Raw genomic sequence first — 18,447 nt, 5'->3', positions numbered from 1 at the left:
TTATAGCCCATTTAGTTATGTTTAAACAAATGAGAGATATGCATGAACAGAATATTTATTTTTATTATTTTGACTTATAAAATTACTTGCCCCTAAACATGCGCAAAACAGAATAATCAATTTGCGTATCTAAAATGTAAACGTCTACAAAACAGATGAGGTGAAGATGGTGATTCCATGTGCACCAATGAAAGGAGAGAAGCTTTCAAATAAATAAAAGATCTGTCAAGTAAAAAAAAAAATCTTCTATCCTCCACCTTTTAAACCTATTCAACTGGTACAGTTTTACCCTCCCCTCTTTTACAAAGCGCGGCAATGCCCATTAGCCCATTTTGAATGAGCTGTGACGGCATTTTACCACACCGGCAGCCGCTAGCGCGGCTTTGTAACATGGGAGACGGGAGTGGGTGTTTGACTTTTTACAGATGGACCACGCATAGGCGGCAATCCCTTATTCCTAATAATCTTTTGTTATTGTTTTGGGTGAACTAATACGGCGGCAAGCTCCGCCTACTGGCTTCAGCACTCATAATGGGCTAGATAGGCTCATGCCGTTGCTGTTTCCTGTTTTAACCTCCTTGCGAATGCGTGGCTGCCTCTTGTTCTCTCGGAAACAGGAAGTTGTATCAGAGGGACGGGCTGCAGGCAGCTGCTACTGAGAAGGGAAGCAGTGGGGTTTGTCGCTGGCGGGTTTTATGAATTGGCGCTGTTGGGCATTTGAAAAACAAGTTTGAAGGTAGGACGTGGGGTGAGGAATTTGGAAGTGAGGGAGGGATGCGGGCGGGGTAGGTAGTGGAGGGGGAGATGGAGAAACCTGCCGGGTTTGGGAGCGTCGAAGAGAGAGGGTGGTTGGGAAGTGTGGAAGAGACCGCGGTGGAGGGGTCCCCGGATTAGTGTGAAGAGTGGTGGTCGTGCTGTGAGGGCAGTCAAATCTGAGTTGGCTGATGCAAATCCAGTGGTAGACTTTTTACAGATGGACCACGCATAAGCTGCATTCCCTTATTCTTAATCATATTTGGTTATTGTTTTGGGTGGTCTAATACAGCTAATAGGGTGACAGCTAACTTTTTCATTTGTTGTTCTTAATATAATATTAATACAATTTTATAGCCCACACCTTCCAGTGCTCAAGGTGGGTTACATTTATGTTTCTGAATCTCCGCCCCCCCCCCCCCCCCTCTTCCCCAGTATCTTACTGTAATCAAAGGCAGTGGTTCTCAACCAGTGTGTGCCGTAGGGCTGGCAACTACAGTTGGCATGGTTAAAAAGTGAGATGAAGGAAGCTATTAAAGCTAAAAGAAAGTCCTTCAGAACATGGAAGAAGGATCCGACTGAAAATAATAAGAAACTGCTTAAAGAATGGCAAGTCAAATGCAAAGCGCTGATAAGGAAGGCAAAGAGAAATTTTGAAAAGAAGATTGGATTGGAGGCAAAAACGCAGAGTAAAAACTGCTTTTTTTTTTTAAAGGTATATTAAAAGCAAGAAACCAGCAAAAGCCGGAGTGGAGGAGTAGCCTAGTGGTTAGTGCAGTGGTCTTTGAGCCTGGGGAATTGGGTTTGATTCCCACTAGCGCTCCTTGTGACCTTGGGCAAGTCACTTAACCCTCAATTGCCCCAGGTACCAAAACTTAGATTGTGAGCCCTCTAGGGACAGAGAAAGTACCTACATATAATGTGTACAGCGCTGCGTACGTCTAGTAGTAGAAGTGATTATTAGTAGTAAAAGAATCGGTTGGCCACTAGATGACCGAGGAGTAAAAGGGGCACTCAGGGAAGACAAGGCCATAGCGGAGAGATTAAATGAATTCTTTGCTTTAGACTTCACCGACGAAGATATGGGAGAGATACCGGTGCAAGAAATGGTATTCAGTTCTGACGAGTCAGAGAAACTGAATCAAATCTCTGTATACTTGAAAGATGTAATGGGGCAATTTGACAAATTGAAGAGTAGCAAATCACCAGGACCGGATGGTATAAATCCCAGAGTACTGATAGAATTGAAATATGAACTTGCAGAACTATTGTTAGCAGTATGTAATTTATCTTTAAAATCAAGGTACCAGAAGATTGGAGGGTGGCCAATATAACGCCAATTTTTGAAAAGGGTTCCAGAGGTGATCCGGGAAATTACAGACCAGTGAGCCTGATGGTGCTGGGCAAAAATGGTAGAGACTATTATAAAGAACAAAATTACACAGCATATTCAAAATCCTGGATTAATGAGACAAAGTTGTTAAATTGCAAAAGGATTATGAAAAATTGCAAGACGAGACTGGGCATCCAAACGGTAGATATTTAATGTGAGCAAGTGCAAAGTGATGCATGTGGGAAAGAGGAACCCGAACTATAGCTACGTGATGCAAGGTTCCACGTTAGGAGTCACCAACCTGGAAAAGGATCTAGGAGTTATCGTTGACGATACTTTGAAACCTTTTGCTCAGTGTGCTGTGGCAGCAAAGAAAGCAAATAGAATGTTAGGTGTTATTAGGAAAGGAATGGAAAATAAAAATGAGGATGTTATAATGCCTTTGTATTGCTCCATGGTGTGACTGCACCTTGAATACTGTGTGCCGTTCTGGTCACCACATCTCAAAAGAGATATAATGGAATTAGAAAAGGTGCAGAAAAGGGCAACGAAAATGATAAAGGGGATGGGATGACTTCCCTATGAGGAAAGGCTGAAATGGCTGGGACACTTCAGCTTGGAGAAAAGACGGCTGATGGGAGATATGATAGAGGTCTATAAAATAATAAGTGGAGTGGAACAAGTAGACCTAAATCGCTTGTTTACTCTTTCCAAAAATACTAGGGCTAGGGAGCACGCAATGAAACTACAAAGTAGTAAATTGAAAATGAATCAGAGAAAATATTTCTTCACTCAATGTGTAATTAAACTCTGGAATTCATTGCAGAGAATGTGGTAAAAGCAGTCAGCTTAGCAGGGTTTAAAAAAGGTTTGGCTAGCTTCCTAAAAGAAAAGTCCATAAGCCATTATGGACTTCGCATTGGCTACCAATCAAAGCACGTATCACTTTCAAAATCTGCACAACTGTTCATAAAATTATTTACGGCGAGGCACCGGGATACATGACAGACCTTATCGACCTGCTAACCAGAAACACCACAAAATCTGCACGATCATACCTAAACCTCCATTACGCAAGCAGCAAAGGACTGAAATGCAAATCCACCTATGCATCCAGCTTTTCCTGCCTAAGCTCACAACTATGGAACGCATTGCCAAAAGCAGTAAAAACTACGCTCAACCACCTAAATTTTTGGAAAGCACTAAAGACACTTGTTCAGAAGAGCATACCCCACCGACCCAACATAAAAGTACCTGGACACTTGCGACACAATGTAACCAAAGACCGTAACAGACATTACCTGACTCTTCTTCCCTCTTTCCCTCCCTAAGTTCCCCCCAATTGTACCTACCATACATGTACCTCATTCTACCACAATATCATTTTGTATTCATTCATACCATGTATTTGTTCAGACTGGAATCGGCTAACGCCGTTAACGGTTATATGTAAGCCACATTGAGCCTGCAAAAAGGTGGGAAAATGTGGGATACAAATGTAACAAATAATAATTTTAAAATGGACTTGGGGAAAATCCACTGCTTATTTCTAGGATAAGCAGCATAAAATGTATTGTTTTGGGATCTTGCCAAGTACTTGTAACCTGAATTGACCACTGTTGGAAACAGGATACTAGGCTTGGTGGACCTTCGGTCTGTCCCAGTATGGCAACACTTATGTGCTTATTTACAGAAACATTAATGGTTAAGAGGGGCAAGCAGATATGAAAGCCTGCAACTGCGGTTTGCTGCCTGCACAGTCCAGGAGGAAGCACAGTGTCAGAGTTAGTGTAGCCGTGTCTTCTCTGCCAGGCTGTTTCTGCTGCCTGTGTTCTGTCTTCCCAACACCTGAGGACTGAGGCTCCACTTCTTGGGGGGGGGGGGGGGGGAGGGGCAGAGAAGATGTTTGGACCGTGGGATTGGGGTAGAGGAGGCACGGGGCTTCCTGACCATGTGTGGGGAGAGGGGACATGGGACTGCTGCATCATATGGCGGGAGAGGAGACATAGAACTTCTGGGCCATAAGAGAAGGGGAGAGGGGAATTGTTAAACCAAGAGTGAGGAAGGGGGATACAGAGCTGTTGGATTATTGGGGTGGGGACACAGAGCCAGAGCCGCCGAGAGACAGAGTCGGGCCCAGATCAGGGCCACCACTGTCAGGCCCCCCTAGGACTGCCAGGCCCCCCTAGGACTGCCACTGCCAGACCACAAAATTTGTATGTGTGGAGGGGCCAGAGCCCAAAGTGCGGGGCATGTTTTGCCCCACTTCTCTGCCCCCCATCGCATCATGATGTGAGGGGAAATGCAGTTGCAGGGCAGGCAATACGGCGTAGAACAGTGTTGGAGGAAGGCTTCTGCTGACGGGGCTTGGGGACCCCTGCCAGCCAAACCAGGGCCCCTCTAAGGGGGGGGGGGGGGGGCTGGCGCTGCAGTTTTCTGTCTCCTGCTTATGTCGGGATGTGATCACCCAGGTCCCGTCAGTAGCAGGAGAGAGACAGACCCTGTTGCCGGGCCACCCTTGGAGGCTGGGCCCGGGGGAATCTTCCCCCCCCCCCCCCCCCTCTGCGGCCCTGCACAGAGCTGCTGGATCATAAGGGGAGTTGTTGGACCAAGGTGGGGGAGAGGGGATACTGAGCTGCTGGATTATAGAGGTGGGGGAAGAGGGGATATGGAACTGCTGGATATAAGGAAGTGGGAGAAGGAGTTGATGGTTCATAGGGGTAAGGGAGAGGGGGCACAGAGCCACTGTATATAAGGGAGGACAGAGAGTTGCTGGACCATAGGTATAAAGGGAGAGGGAACACAGAGTTGCTGAATCATATGGCTGAGGAGGGAGAGAGAGGGCACAAACTGCTGGACTATAGATGTGGAGGGGAAGTGAGGGAATGGAAGAAGACAGGCAGAAATTGGATAAATGAAAGAGTAAAAGACAGGAAAGCCGAAAAGAGAAATTGAGGCCAACATGCTTGGAAAATTAAAATGACCAGACAGCAAAGGTGGGAAAAAATGTAAGTGGAATACATTAGCTTTGAGAAATGTGCATCATGTTCAGTAAAAAAGAAATGCATTACTGTTTTTATTTCTCCAATATTGTGGTACAAAGCCTAGTATGAATTATTGAGATTCCCAGTTCAGTTTGTGCCTTCCGTTTTTCTATTTCTAATTTGTGATCCCTTGTTTTGATTTGATTTAACTTAATATACCGCTTAGCACAAAAGTATTAAAGCAGTTCTGTATTTGGTGAGTGTCTGTATTTTGCCTGTGGCTGAGGTGTGCTATTCTGTTTTCATGTTCTGTTTTACCAATAGCAGGTGTATTGGTGGTGTAGGGCTCATGCAGTTATGTAATACTGCCTATTCATTGGTAGGGTTGAAGTTTGAATCATGGGAATTAGTGTTACTATTGTATGGTATGTTTGCTACATGTATGTTGAGGTGGGGGGGGGATTTGGGGGGGGTCAGATTTTGTCAGTCAGTACACTGGCTGGAATCTCTCTGGAGATCAGGTCTTTCAGGCTAGCACAGGATTGGCTGGGACTGAGCTCATTTCAGCTGTAGACACCAAGTAAATGAAGTTAGATTTTAGCAAAGCTTTTGACACGGTTCCCCACAGGAGGCTCTTGAATAAACTGGACAGGCTGGAAATAGGAACTGGTTGACGGGCAGACGCTAGAGGGTGGAATTAGCTCGGATGAGGGAAAGGTGAGTAGTGGAATGCCTCAGGGATCGGTGCTGGGGCCGATTCTGTTCAATATATTTGTGAGTGACATTGCCGAAGGGTTAGAAGGTAAAGTTTGCCTTTTTGCGGACGATACTAAGATTTGCAACAGAGTGGACACCTGGGAGGGAGTGGAAAACATGAAAAAGGATCTGCAGAAGCTAGAAGAATGGTCTAAGAAATACAAAGTGATGCACTTAGGGTGTAGAAATCCACGGGAGACGTATGTGTTAGGCGGTGAGAATCTGATATGTACCGATGGGGAGAGGGATCTTGGGGTGATAGTATCTAAGGATTTGAAGGTGATGAAACAGTGTGACAAGGCAGTGGCTGTAGCTAGAAGGTTGCTAGGCTGTATAGAGAGAGGTGTGACCAGCAGAAGAAAAGAGGTTTTAATGCCCCTGTATAAGTCGTTGGTGAGGCCCCACTTGGAGTATTGTGTTCAGTTTTGGAGGCCGTATCTTGCTAAGGATGTAAAAAGAATTGAAGCGGTGCAAAGAAAAGCTACAAGAATGGTATGGGATTTGCGTTACAAAACGTATTAGGAGATATGAGGAGAGACTTGCTGACCTGAACATGTATACCCTGGAGGAATGGAGAAACATGGGTGATATAATACAGACGTTCAAATATTTGAAAGGTATTAATCCGCAAATGAACCTTTTCCGTAGATGGGAAGGCGGTAGAACTAGAGGACATGAAATGAGATTGAAGGGGGGCAGACTCAAGAAAAATGTCAGGAAGTATTTTTTCACCGAGAGAGTGGTGGATACTTGGAGAACTCTTTTATTTATAGAGACGGAAATCAATAGACAACCGTACATTAAAAATACATAAATACAAATCAGCCCACTATATACATATTCACAAGTCCCCCCCCCTACCCGGGAACCCTAATAAAACCAATACCCACCTGAAACCAAAAAATCATGACAGTTTTAACTTAACATGCTTCCACCAAATAAAAAATTTACCAATCCCTACCTCCGCCCTTTCCCACCGTGCTACCTCCTGGACCGCCCTTACTATATCCCAACTGACCCCCTCAACAGACCTGTACTCCTGACGCAGGGAAACCCCGCAGCGCGCCATCCAAAGACAGAACCTGACAATAACAGAGATCAGAAACCCCGTTACCGGCTCCAGCTGCCCTTTCCCCTGCTGTCTCCCATAAACCCAATCCGCGTAGGTGTAAGATCGAAAACTGGGAATTTGTAACAGAGAAGCCACTCTGTCACACACCTGAATGGAAAAAGGGCATTCCTTTAAAAAATGGTTCATGGTTTCTTCCTTTCCAACACATTCCCCCCTCGGACAGTCACGGTCCTTCATGTTCCTGTCCTTCAGATTTCCCCTTACATATAGCTTTCCATGCAAGGACAGCCAAGCAATGTCCCTGTACTTGTGTGGGATCCTTTCTGATGACACCAACCGCAAACCCCGCTCCAATACCGGCCCAGGAGCATCCCTAAGTACCAGTGGAGAGGAAAATCTCTGAGTGCGCACCCTTTCCACCCAAACCTCCCTCCTCCCTTCCTTTATTTCCTCTACCATAACACCCCACAACCGTACTAACTTGACCAGGGTCCGATAATACCCTACCCCCTCCGGAAAGCCTTTCCTCAAAACCCTCACCCTCCCCCCTCCCAGCCAGGGGACCCAATATTCCTTCCACCACTGAATAACACTCTCTGCCCACCCCGGGGGTTCTTGATCTACTGCCCGACCCAAATTAAATTGAAGAAACAAAGAACTGAAAACTAACACTGGGTTAACCATACCTACCCCTCCCTCATTCCTTGGCAAGTATGTGATGTTTCTTTTGACTGGGTTCATCCGGTTACCCCATAGCATTTGAAAAAACACACTGTAAAGTGCCGTGTAACAACGCTCTGGTAACAGACAGATGTAACTTAAAAATAAAAACATTGGCACTACATGGGATTTGATCAAACGAACCCGATCTGCCATCGACATCCTCCAGCCCTTCCACCTCTCTACCTTTGCCCTTGCCTCTTCAATCTTCTGATTCCAATTAATCAATCCATAGTCCCCTGCCTCAAACTGTATCCCCAGAACCCTTATCCTCTCTGTAGCCTGTGGGAACCCACCCTCCAATTCAAACCTTGCCCCTGCCGGTCCCACCCATAAGCTTTTACATTTCTGATAATTCACCCGCGATCCTGACGCCTTCGAATACCTTGAAATCATCCCTTGCAATTTCCTGCCTTCTGTCTTATCTGCTACCCAGACCGTAATATCGTCCGCATAGGCCACCACCCGTAGTTGCTTCCCCTTGCTCACCTCCACTCCTTGCAATCCCTCTTCACCATTCAACTCCAAACGCCGCACAAATGGGTCAATGGCAAAGGTATACAGCAGAGAGCTCAAGGGGCACCCTTGTCGCACTCCTGCCGTAATCCCAAAATCCTTCCCCTTCCAGCCATTCACCAATGGAAAACACCGCACATTGGTATACAATAACCGAAGCTGTTCTACCCATCCCCTTGGAAACCCATAATGAATTAACACCTCCCATAAAAAATCCCACTGTACCCTATCGAAGGCTTTGTCCTGGTCCAGGGCTACCAGTAACCGCCCTTTCTGATCCTCCCGACTGCGCTCCAGACCCTCCCGTACCCATGCCACTGCCTCCAACACCCCCCTGCCCGGAACCCCACAACCTTGTGAGATCGCCAGCACCCCCCCAGATACCTGTCTCATCCGAGCTAAGAGCATATGCGCAAAAACCTTCCGGTCGCTATTTAACAATGCTATAGGCCGCCAATTAGCCATAAGCCGAGAATCTTTGCCTTTACTAAGGAGAACCAGTGCTGACTCTGAAAAAGACTTTGGCAAGGAACCCGTCCTCCGTGCCACCTCCCAGACCTCCAACAAAATTGGAGCCAGCTGGTGTTTGAACGCCTGATAAAACTCCGCTGGGAGCCCATCAGGTCCCGGCGAGGTCCTGCTCTGCAAGGCCCCAATGGCCTCCTCCACTTCCTGCAACGTCCAGGGCTGTTCCAGAACCTGGAGATGAGGCCCCCAGTTTCCCACCCCCGGGGTCCCTTCTACATACTTCTTCATGACCTCCTTGTCCAAATTCTGATCAGAAAAAAACTGCTCAAAATGATCCTCCACCACCCCCAGGATCCCTTCCCTTGAATCTCTGATGACCCCCCTTTCATCCTTTAACCCCTCTATTATCCTATGTTCCCTTCTCTCCTTGCAGCATACGAAAGGATCCGGGCTCAACAGTTTCCCAAAATCCCTTTCGTACACCAAAGAGGCGTACCTGTTATATTGCACCTTCTCCATTTCTGACTGCACCACCTCTATATCCTCCCTCCTCCCCCCTCTAGAAATTAAATTATCTCTCCTCTTCTTCAATGCCATCCCTAACCGGGTTACCTCCCGTCCCTCCCGTCTCGCCTGACGTATGAAAAAGACCTTCGTGCGCCGTTTCACTTCCTCCCACCAATCCCCTGGAGATGAAAAAATACCCTGTAAAGACGATTGATCTATCAGAAACTCCAAAAATTCCCTCTGTACCGGCCCCTCCCTTAGCCATTTTAAATTTAGTCTCCACATACCCCTTCCTGACCTGTGAATTCCCGCACCCCCTAACTTAATTAACACCAACTTGTGATCTGAAAAATCCACCTCCACCAGTCTAGGCCCCTGCCCACATGCCCCTCCCCGAACCAAAAACCTATCTATCCTACTTCTACAACTACCCCTGGAAAACGTAAAACCCTCCCTTCCTGCAAAATGTTCCAAAAACACGTCCACCAACCCTGCTCCCTTCATGATCCCTGCCAACCTCACCCCATCATAACGCACCTGTGCTGACCTACCCCCACTATCTTCTTTCCTCAGGATCGTATTAAAATCCCCTCCCCACACCAACTGACGGGACGTATACAGATATGGCCTGATTTTCCCGAACAACAGTGACCTCCCCCTCTTACTCTGGGGCCCATAGATATTAATAATTCTTAAAGCCACCCCGTGCAATAATACATCCACCACCAAACACCTCCCTACCCCTAACTCCACCACCCGTTGAATTACCACCTTATGTGTCTTGAACAAAATACCTACCCCCCCATACCTTTCCCCTGCCAGCCCCCAAACTGAAGGACCCCATCTCCATGCCTGTTTCGCCTGCCTGACAGCATCCAATGTCTGCAATCTCGTCTCCTGAATCAAGAAACAATCTGCCTGTATAGCAGAGAGGCCATCGAAGGCCACACATCTCGCCCTCTGGGAGGAGACACTGGCCACATTAAGCGTGGCAAAGAATAACAGCACTCCCGCCATCACCTCTATCTAGAGAAACGCCTCCCCTGCACAGACTTCTTCCTCCCTTCCTTCTGCTCTAACCTGCCACCTAAATCCTGTACCTTACCATCCCCCACATCTTCCTCCTCCGCCCAGTCCCTCACTCCAAATTCAAAAATCCCCTCTTTCCTTCCCCCCCCCCCCCCTTATTTTCTTCCTCCCCTTCTTCTTCTTCTCCTCACCTACAACCCCCCCTCCCCCTAAGGCACAACCATCTCCCCGCTCCCCCTCCTCCACACCCTCCTCCCCCTCTCTCTCGTCCTCCGACCCTTCCCCCCCCCCTTATCTACTGCTTGAAAAACACTATTTCTTCCAGATTTCCTCTTCCCCCCTTCTCCCCTTCCTATACCCCCTTCCCCCTCCACACTCTCAACTTCCATATCCCCCCCCTCTTCCAAGCAACCCTCCTCCATCCTAACCTTTCCCCCCTTCTTCCTACCCCTCACCTTTCCCCCTCACTGCCTCCTGCCTGCTTCCTTCCCCCTCCTGCCATCCTCTATTATCCCCTCTTCCCTCCTCTACTATCTCCTCCTCCCTTCCTTCTATTTCCAAACCCCTAAATTTATTCCCAACCTCTATCCCTTGCCCTAACCCCCTCCCAGCAGCTACCCGCATCCCCATCCCCCTCCCCTTTCCTCCCTTTTGTTTCTTTGAGACCCGTAACCATCCTTCGTCCTCACCCTCCTGCCTCTGAGCTACCCCCCGTTTCTCCCCCCCCTGACTTGTCAACTCTTCCTCCACACCATCCGTACCCTGGACCCCTGTCCCCTGTCCCTCCTCTCCCCTCCCCCCCTCCTGCATTTGACTATCCCTTCCCGTGCCATCCTCTCCCCCATTATGAGAAGCCTGCGGACAATCTCTAAATGCGTGCCCCAGACCCCCACAAAGATTGCATCTAATGGAGGTACAATCCTCCGTGGAATGCTCCTTGGCCCCACATTTTGCACACTGCATTACTGGGCAGGACATGCTAAAGTGCCGAAAGGACCCACACTTAAAACACTGCCTCGGCTGTCCTTTATAGAAGCACAAAATTCTGTCCCTCCCTATGAACGCCGCTGAGGGAATGTGCTGTATCACCTGGCCCACTTGATTTAATTTAACCAAAGCCCCCCATCCACCCGCCCATACCCTACTGGGGTCCGGGAGTTTAGTCAATGGAGTTCTCAACTCTGCATACCTCTGTAACCAGAAAGCCAGGTCTGCCCCTGAAATGGACTCGTTCCGCACCAACAGAGTCACCTGCACCAGGTCAGGTCTGCTGATCGGGACCACTTTATAATTTTTCCACTCCCCTCTCCCCCTTACCCCTTCATACCTCTCCCAGAAGACCTCCATTCCTCTCTGTGTCAAGAAACTGACATCGTACTCCGGGATGTTCACCGGATGTATGCATGCATAAAGGTCCTCTGGGATAAACCCTAGCCCCAAAACCAACCTCAATACTGTGTCCCTGGAAGGCATCCCCCCCTCCCCCACCCATCTAACTTGTACCACATTCCGCCTCCTGGGTACTTGCCCACGACCTCTCCCCTCTTCCCCAAAACCTGCCCCCGCCCTACCACCCCATGGAAACCCTCCCCCCTCTCTTCTCCCCCCACTACCTACTACAGCAGCAAAGGACTTAGCCCCCTGCCCCCATCGCCCTCTCCCACCTTTCCCTGAACTCAGTGCATCCTGCCCATCTCGTACCGTCCCCCCCTCCGATTGCCCCCCTGCTATCCCTTCACGTGCCTCACCCTCCCCCCCCTGCTGTGCCGTGCCCCCTCCCCCTTGATCCCCACCTCCCTTTTCCCCAACAGACAAATGTAACAATTCAGAAAATTCCCCTTCACCCCCCTCCCCCCTCTTATCAATACACATATTTATCACATCAGATATGCCCCCCTCCTTCAAACATTCTCTATCCATAGCAACCCTCCCCCCCAAGTCCAAACTCAATCCCTCTACAGAGCTGTCCTTATCCTGCAGCAATACCCCACAGTTCAAAACCCCACAGGCCTGGGCTGAGGATCTGGTGTTTAGTTCTGTCTGCAGAGCATCTTCTGACCCCTGCTGGCTGTCTGTATGCTGTCCTCTCCACACAGGCAGGTCTTGCAGGAGACTGGTAGTTAGTTTCACCTCAGGCTTTCCCCCTTCTTCCTCCTGATTGGATGGGAACTCCTGTCCATCCAACCCTCTGGGGCGTAGCTTCTCAGAACCTGGCTGCACAGCAAGCTGAACACCTGACTGAGAAAAATCGGTTGCTGCAATCAGAGAGTCAACTGGCTGCACCTGAGCCAGCCTTCCAGAGTACTGCAGTCCTCCTGCCATCTCTGCACAAGCTGTATCCACTCCTTTAACATGTAAACTGCTTTCCTCCTTACTGGATGTTTCTACTAACACCTGTTTGGAAAGCAGACTGCCTCCCAAGTCTCCTTTCTCAGTTTCTACAATGTGCACCAGTTTAGGAATCTGTCTTGTTTCAGATTCTTGTCCCTTAGGTGGTATCACAGGTTCTGAAAAGACACCAGAACCAAGTCCAACCACCTCCTGTCTGGAGCCTTTTTCCACAGTGAGTACATCTGGCTGGCTTGCCAAAGCCTTCATAAAAGTTAAAGTAGCTTGATTATCAGACCCTGACAAGTCCTCTGTTACAGGCTGACGTTTAAACATACAAGCAGAGCCAGACTCTGCCTTTTCTCCTGCTTTCATAGACACTGTAGCCTCTTTCTGGCACACTTCTCTCTCTGGACACAAATGTTCAGAAGCAGAGGCCATTCTTTCCTGATTCAAATAAAGCTCCCTCAAGGGATTATCACTGCCCTTTTTTAAGGAGCCCAACAGCTTCTCTTTCTGCTGGAGCTGTTTTACCAGTCGGACTTCCTCCTTCTTGTAAGCCTTCCTGTGTTCAGCTGGGGCTAACTTGCTCAAAGCCTTAGCCATTTTTTGCTTCTTCCCCAGCTCTGCACACTCCTTTTCCAGGGCCTTGATTTTTCTGACCCTCTCTACCACGCCTTTAGCCGTGTCTTCTGGATCACAGCTTTCTAACTGGACCTCCTCTTCTTCCTCCTCCTCTGACCAGCCATCCTCGCTCTCTACCTGATCAGGAACAGGCAGAGGCTCCTGGCTCACCTCCATTCTCTCCTCTCCAACCATCCCCTTAGAGAGTTCTTCAGGGGTCTTTACCAACTTCCTCCCCTCTCCACATTCTTCACGCTCACCTTCCATGAGCAGCTGAGTCGTGGAGGGGGTAACGATCCGGCTTCCACCCCTGGACTTCTGCACTCTACGGTCCACAGGACTCCTCTCCCTCCTCTCTGGGGCTAATCCAGAAAGAGAGCTACTCCTCCGGGCCTTCTGGTCCCTGGCCCCAGTAGGCCCCATGGCCTGGGACCTTCCTGAGGACTTCTCCCCAGGGACCCTCCTCATTGCTGGGGAAGGAGCTAGGCCCCGCTCCCCTCCCTCCTGGTACTGGCAGAGCCTCCGGCAGCACTTCCTCCTCTGTCAAGGACTAGCCAACAACTGAGCTGGAAAGCCCTCCCACGGGAGGTGGTGGAGAGGAAAACAGTAATGGAATTCAAAAATGCATGGGATAAACATAAAGGAATCCTGTTCAGAAGGAATGGATCCTCGGAAGTTTAGCCGAGATTGGGTGGCAGAGCTGGTGGGGAGAGGCGGGGCTAGTGCTGGGCAGACTTCTACGGTCTGTGCCCTGAAAATGGCAGAAACAAATCAAGACCACTATCTAGTAAGAATGGATAAATTTTTTTGTTTAATGGAGGAAAACAGCCTCAAAGTACAAAGGTCTGTGATGGTCCCTTTCGGTACTAAATCAATCCCGTTTGCCGATTAAACAAAAAAAGTTATCCATTCTTACTAGATAGTGGTGATGTAATTACAGTACTATATTGAATGAGTGAACCCCACTACCACGTTATTGCGATTTAGAGAAACAAATCGAGGTCAGGTATACACAAAAAGTAGCACATATGAGTTTATCTTGTTGGGTAGACTGGATGGACCGTGCAGGTCTTTTTCTGCCGTCATCTACTATGTTACTATCCAGCTTATAATCGAAAGAGAAAAACGCCTATATTTCGACCCAAATCGGGAGATGGGCATTTTTCTCGCAAAGGCGCCCAAATCGGTATAATCGAAAACCGATTTTGGGCGTTTCCAACTGCACTCCGTCGTGGAAACGAATAAAGTTGACAGGGGCATGTCGGAGGCGGGACTGGGGCGTGGTTATCAGCCGAGGAGAAATGGGCGTCTGTAGCTGATAATCGGAAAAAAAAGACGTTTTTACCGCGATTTTGGGTCACTTTTTTGGACCCTTTTTTTTTCACGAACAAGTCCCAAAAAAGTGCCCCAACAGCCCAGATGACCACTGGAGGGAATCGGGGATGACGTCCCCGGACTCCCCCAGTGGTCACTAACCCCCTCCCACCAAAAAAACCCCCACTTTAAAAACTTTTTTCCCAGCCTGTATGCCAGCCTCAAATGTCGTACCCACCTCCATGACAGCAGAATGTGTTCGATCCTCTCACAGCCTTTCCCTGGGTCAGATGTGGCTCTCGGGTGCAGTACAGGGTCACATCAGCATTGCATTGTGGTGGGTGTAGGGTATTGGCTCCGTGATTTCATTAGCTTGTGTTACAGTCTCACGTTGTTGGTAGTTGGTAGGCTCTTCTCCCATGGTGCTTTTCCCCCTGCCTACTGGGTCAGAGTGTGCCCTGTTGTGTTTCCTGTTGTAGTCCATGCGGTAGTGGCCATTTTTGTAAGCCAGTTTTAGTTCCCTTTCCTGTGTTAGCCACGTTAGACAACTTAGTTCTTACCTTGAATGTGGCTGAAAGAGGGCATTGTACAGCATTCTGCCAGCTCTGACCTACTGCTAATCTCAGTATCAGGGAGACTCGTTGCCAGTGGGGCACAACCTCTGCAGTTAACTGTGAGTAAACGTGCTTATTCCAATAAAGGACGTTTTCGGAGAGATTAGTCTTCAGGTGTCAACTGGTGTGCCAGTGTTATACAGCAGCAAAGTCCTAGAGGCCTGCGTGTATGCAGGACCCTGGAGCACTTTTAGTGGGTACCGCCGTGCACTTCAGCCAGGTGGCCCCAGGCCCATCCCCCCCTACCTGTAACACTTGTGCTGGTAAATGGGAGGCCTCCAAAACCCACTGTACCCACATGTAGGTGCCCCCTTCACCCCTAAGAGCTATGGTAGTGTTGTACATTTGTGGGTAGTGGGTTTTGGGGGAGGGGGTTGGGAGCTTTTTCTGAAGTCCACAGCACTGACCTAGGGTGCCCAGTTGGTGTCCTGGCATATCAGGGGGGCCAGTGTACTAACAATCCTGGCCCCTCCCACGACCAAATGGCTTGGATTAGGACGTTTTTGAGCTGGGCGTTTTTAGTTTCCATTATCGCTAAAAAAACCAAACGCCCAGCTCAAAAACGTCCATTTTTTCGAAAATACGGTTCGGCCCGCCCCTTCACGGACCCGTTCTCTGAGATAAACGCCCAGGGAGATAGGCGTTTGCGTTCGATTATGCCCCTCCACGTTAACAATCCTGGTAGTAGAGTGAGTTATGTTTCTATCATCAGATGGTATGAGTTGTGGATGAAGAGCATGTTTACATTTAACTCAAAAACTGCTATACTGTGTGAGACTAAATGTCAATGAGGGTCATGCATGCAGTATGTGCTCGCATTATCCATCAGGTGTGTCCTGACGGCAAAAAGGTTGAGAACTACGAATAGATTATGGCCAATTGTCCTTATAAAATTAACAGTATACAAGTAATCATCCATTAGTCTTGTCACACTCAGCTTATAACATCTACACAAATGTCCATGCACAATATACAATACAAAAACATAAAATAACATTTCAGCAGTACATGGATTAAATACAACAGAGTGAACCAACAACACATCTCAGTTAATGGTATCAATTCTCGTCAGTAAACAACAGCATCAGCGTTTTTATTCACAAGTCATTTTTCAGTGTTGTTACCTGGAACAGATAAGTTTTTAATTGCTTTCTAAATTCCAATATTTTTGAAATGGGTCTCAACATTAATGATAGTGTGTTCCATTGAGATGGTGCCACAACCGAAAATAATCTTGCTCTGGTGTCACACAATTTAGAATATTTCAAATTAGGAGCATCCGACAAACATTGTATTTTTTAAATAATAATAATATGGGTATATAACTATCTAATCCAGAATAGTTATATTCTGATAAATCCATCATTAATTCAAAGCTAGTCATTACAAGGAGTTAGGATGATTTTGCAAATTCTCTATTATCTGTACCTATCATAGGTTTAAGAATATGAATTTCCAAAGGAGACTATCCAATAAGTGTGTTTTTAAGAGATGATGAAATAGAAAGTAATTTTCTGATCGTGCATATAGGCCAGGATTCTATATATGGTGACTAAAGTTGTTCATGCAATTTGGCAGTGTGGCCAAATTGCGCGAGCAACTTGATTAACAAGCCAATTAGCACTGATAATTTGCCAATAACAAACAATTATTGGCACTAATTAGAATTTATGTGCACAACTTCCTAAGCATATTCTATAAACTGGTGTTCATAAATTCTAATGTGCGGAAAAGGGGAGTGGTATGGGCAGGTTGTAGGCATTCCTAAAAATTACATGTACTGCTATAGAATACGCCCAATCTGCGCCTGTTAGGCGCTGGCATTTACACCAAGTTTTAGTTGGTATAAATGGTTGTGTCTAAATTTTAGTCGCGGGGACGGGCACTATCCAGCTTATTTTCAAAAGAGAAAGATGCCTATATTTCGACCCAAATCGGGAGATGGACGCCTTTCTCTCATGGGTGCCCAAATCGGTATAATTGAAAGCCGATTTTGGGCGCCTCGAACTGCAGTCTGTTGCGGGAATGAACAAAGTTGACGGGGGCGTGTTGGAGGCGGGACTGGAGCGTGTTTATCGGTCGAGGAGAGATGGGCACGCTCGGCCGATAATGGAAAAAAAAGGGCGCCAGAAGCGAGAATTTGGGTCACTTTTTTTGGACCCTTTTTTGTCACTAACAAGTCCCCAAAAAGTGCCCCAACTACCCAGATGACCACCGGAGGGAATCAGGGATGCCCTCCCCTGACTCCCCCAGTGGTCACTAACCCCCTCCCACCAAAAAAAAGAACTTTAAAAACATTTTTTCCCAGCCTGTATGCCAGCCTCAAATGTCATACCCAGCTCCATCACAGCAGTATGCAGGTCCCTGGAGCAGTTGTTAGTGGGTGCAGTGGACTTCAGGCAGGTGGACCCAGGCCCATCCCCCCCCCCCCCCCCCCCCCCCTCCACCTGTTACACTTGTGCCGCTAAATGGAAGCGCTCCAAACTGCCCCCAAAACCTACTGTAACCACATCTAGGTGCCCCCCTTCAGCCATAAGTGCTATGGTAATGGTGTAGAGTTGCAGGCAGTGGGTTTTGGGGGGGATTTGGGGGGCTCAGCACCCAAGGTAAGGGAGCTATGGACTTGGGAGGTATTTTAATTTTTTTTTTTTTTTTTACTTTTTACAAGTGCCCTCTAGGGTGCCCGGTTGGTGTCCTGGCATGTGAGGGGGACCAGTGCACTACGAATCCTGGCCCAGACCAAATGCCTTGGATTTGTTCGTTTTTGAGCTGGGCGCCTTCGGTTTCCATTATCACTGAAAACCGATACCGCCCAGCTCAAATCCTCCCAAATGTGATGCATTTGCCCGGCACAAACCGTATTATCGAAACAAAAGATGGACGCCCATCTTTTTCGAAAATACGGTCTGTCCCGCCCCTTCACATACCCATCCTCCGAGATAGGCGCCCATGGAGATGGGCGTTCGATTATGCCCCTATTCTATAAATATTATAGATATATATTCTATAAATCACAACTAACTTTTTAGGGAAGCTTTATAGAATAGCGCGACACGCGTTTTTTTGGTGCCATATGTAGAATCTGGCCCATATTGTGGAATCTTATTCCACAGCATGACTTCCTGATGATAAGATGGTCTAGTTTGTGTGGAGATCTGTTGAGAAATGTATCTGAAGAAGTCATCTTGTATCAAAATAAAACATGCTGGGGCTGATATTTAAAGGAGTTATACGTCACTAACAATTGGTGAATGTATGAATAACCCTGCTATTTAGAGATTTTTGGCTGCTATACAGATTATCATCCCCTGAAAAACATGCCACAAATTAGCATCTCGGCCAAGAATCGGCCTTTTCCTGGGAAATCCTTCTACCTAGATCTTCTGAACAACAAAACAGCCCAGTGCTATCAGTGTAGCGAAGAGGCAA

General features: G+C 47.7%; 1 protein-coding gene across 2 annotated transcripts in view; it reads left to right on the top strand.

Annotated features, from left to right (window-relative positions):
* Nucleotides 1–642: 642 nt before the first annotated feature.
* Nucleotides 643–18,447, top strand: part of DBF4B (DBF4 zinc finger B) — a 124,781-nt gene continuing 106,976 nt past the window's right edge. The window contains exon 1 of one of the 2 annotated variants that reach the window (XM_030221904.1): nt 643–736. Coding sequence is in view for 1 of the 2 variants with exons in the window: in XM_030221903.1 (XP_030077763.1) it covers nt 5,066–5,094 (29 nt within the window). In the remaining variant the exon portion in view is untranslated. Of the gene's footprint in view, nt 737–5,018; nt 5,095–18,447 lie in introns of those variants that run through there. The other variant, XM_030221903.1, reaches the window with a different exon arrangement.

The sequence above is a fragment of the Microcaecilia unicolor genome, chromosome 12 (genome assembly GCF_901765095.1).
Source record: "Microcaecilia unicolor chromosome 12, aMicUni1.1, whole genome shotgun sequence".
Taxonomy (NCBI): domain Eukaryota; kingdom Metazoa; phylum Chordata; class Amphibia; order Gymnophiona; family Siphonopidae; genus Microcaecilia; species Microcaecilia unicolor.
Note: the sequence above shows the minus strand (reverse complement) of the source record. Positions and strands in the feature narration are given on the sequence as shown.